Genomic DNA, 1,773 nt, shown 5'->3' with positions numbered 1-1,773 from the left:
TGTTGCCGGCGCGCGCCATTTCCTGGCAGCTGGCCAGTGCATCGGGCATTTCTTCGGGGGAGGCGTTCAGGGCGCAGCTGCCGCTGGCGGGGATCAGCAGAGAGTTGCCGCCTGCGAACGCAAACAGCGGGAGGAAAAGCAACAGGCAGCCCAGGGACAGGGTGCGGCCGGTGCGGTTCATCTGGATAACGGGACCTCGGCAGTTCAGGTCGGGTGACGTGCCCGGTCGGCGCAAAGCGTGCCGACCGTCGCATTATGGAATAAACCGCGTGCTCGTTACAAAGGCTTTACCCGGTCTGTCGTTTCTCACTTCCCGGCAGGCTCAGCAGCAGCCAGGCCAGCAGTGGGTAGGCCGGCGTCAGCAGCACGTGGAACAGGTCGATACGGCGCAGCGGTCCGATCACGCCGTCGGTGCCGACCGCCAGACCGGCCAGCAGAAATAGGCCCACCACCATGGCGGCGGCGATCACCGGCGCGCGCCGTGGCCACTGCACGGCACCGGCGTAGAGAATCAGCGCCAGGCTGGCCAGGTTCAGCGCCAGGCGGTAATCCTCCAGGTAGCCCAGCTGCCGGAACAGCTCGAAGAAGGCGCACAGGCCGAGGACGATGCGCCCCCAGTTCGGCCGGCTCCAGGCCCAGCCGCGACCCAGCGCCAATGCCGCGGCGCCGAGCAAAGGCAGGCCGAGAAAGCTGCTGGCCTGGGTGAGCCACAGGTGCGCGGCCTGCCAGCTAGGGTCGAAGCCGTAGCGAATCACGCCGACGCTGGCCGCCGCGGCCGGCAGCAGGAAGCCGAGCAGGGCGCAGAACAGCGCCGGCTGGTCGCCCTCGCCGTAGCGCCCGCGCGCCCGGCCGATCCACACGACGCAGGCGGCGCACGCCAGGGCCAGCAGCGCATCACTGAGGGCGGTGCTGTATTGCATCAGGCTTTTTTCAGCTCGGCGAAGGCGCGTTCGGCGGCGGCGAAGGTGATCTCCAGCTCCTTGTCGCCATGGGCGATGGAGGTGAAGCCCGCTTCGAAGGCGCTCGGCGCCAGGTACACGCCACCTTCCAGCATCAGGTGGAAGAAGCGGTTGAAGCGCGCGCTGTCGCTGGCCATCACGTCGGCGAAGGTGACGATGTCGTCGGCGCCGCTGAAGTACAGGCCGAACATGGCGCCCGCCTGGGTGGTGACGAAGGGAATGCCGGCGGCATCGGCACGCTGCTGCAGACCGTCGAGCATGCGTGTGGTGTAGTCGCTCAGCTCGGTGTGGAAGCCCGGACGGCTGATCAGCTTCAGCGTGGTCAGGCCGGCGGCCATGGCCAGCGGGTTACCCGACAGGGTGCCGGCCTGGTAGACCGGGCCGAGCGGGGCGATGCACTCCATGATCGCGCGCTTGCCGCCGAAGCAGCCCACCGGCATGCCGCCGCCGATGATCTTGCCGAAGGTGGTCAGGTCCGGGGTGACGCCGTAGTGCGCCTGGGCGCCGCCGAGGGCGACGCGGAAACCGGTCATCACCTCGTCGAAGATCAGCACCACGCCGTGCTTGTCGCACTGCTCGCGCAGGCCTTCGAGAAAGCCCGGCGCCGGCGGCACGCAGTTCATGTTGCCGGCCACCGGCTCGACGATGATACAGGCGACTTCCTTACCCACCTGCGCCAGGCATTCGGCCACGGCGTCGATGTCGTTGAACGGCAGGGTCAGGGTGTGCTTGGCGAAGGCTGCCGGCACGCCCGCCGAGTTCGGCACGCCCTGGGTCAGGGCGCCGGAGCCGGCCTTGACCAGCAGGCTGTCGG

The 1,773-nt window shown here is 68.6% G+C and overlaps 1 protein-coding gene across 1 annotated transcript; it reads right to left on the bottom strand.

Moving 5' to 3' along the window:
- Positions 1 to 919: 919 nt before the first annotated feature.
- On the bottom strand, positions 920 to 1,729 carry LOC120859901 (glutamate-1-semialdehyde 2,1-aminomutase; the record flags this gene model as incomplete). Its single annotated transcript, XM_040235817.1, has 1 exon — positions 920 to 1,729. A coding segment is annotated over one exon (810 nt), but the record flags the coding sequence as incomplete, so codon positions are not given.
- Between the last annotated feature and the right edge of the window lie 44 nt (positions 1,730 to 1,773).

This window comes from Oryx dammah, unplaced genomic scaffold, assembly GCF_014754425.2.
Source record: "Oryx dammah isolate SB20612 unplaced genomic scaffold, SCBI_Odam_1.1 HiC_scaffold_4216, whole genome shotgun sequence".
NCBI classification, from domain to species: Eukaryota; Metazoa; Chordata; class Mammalia; order Artiodactyla; family Bovidae; genus Oryx; species Oryx dammah.
Note: the sequence above shows the minus strand (reverse complement) of the source record. Positions and strands in the feature narration are given on the sequence as shown.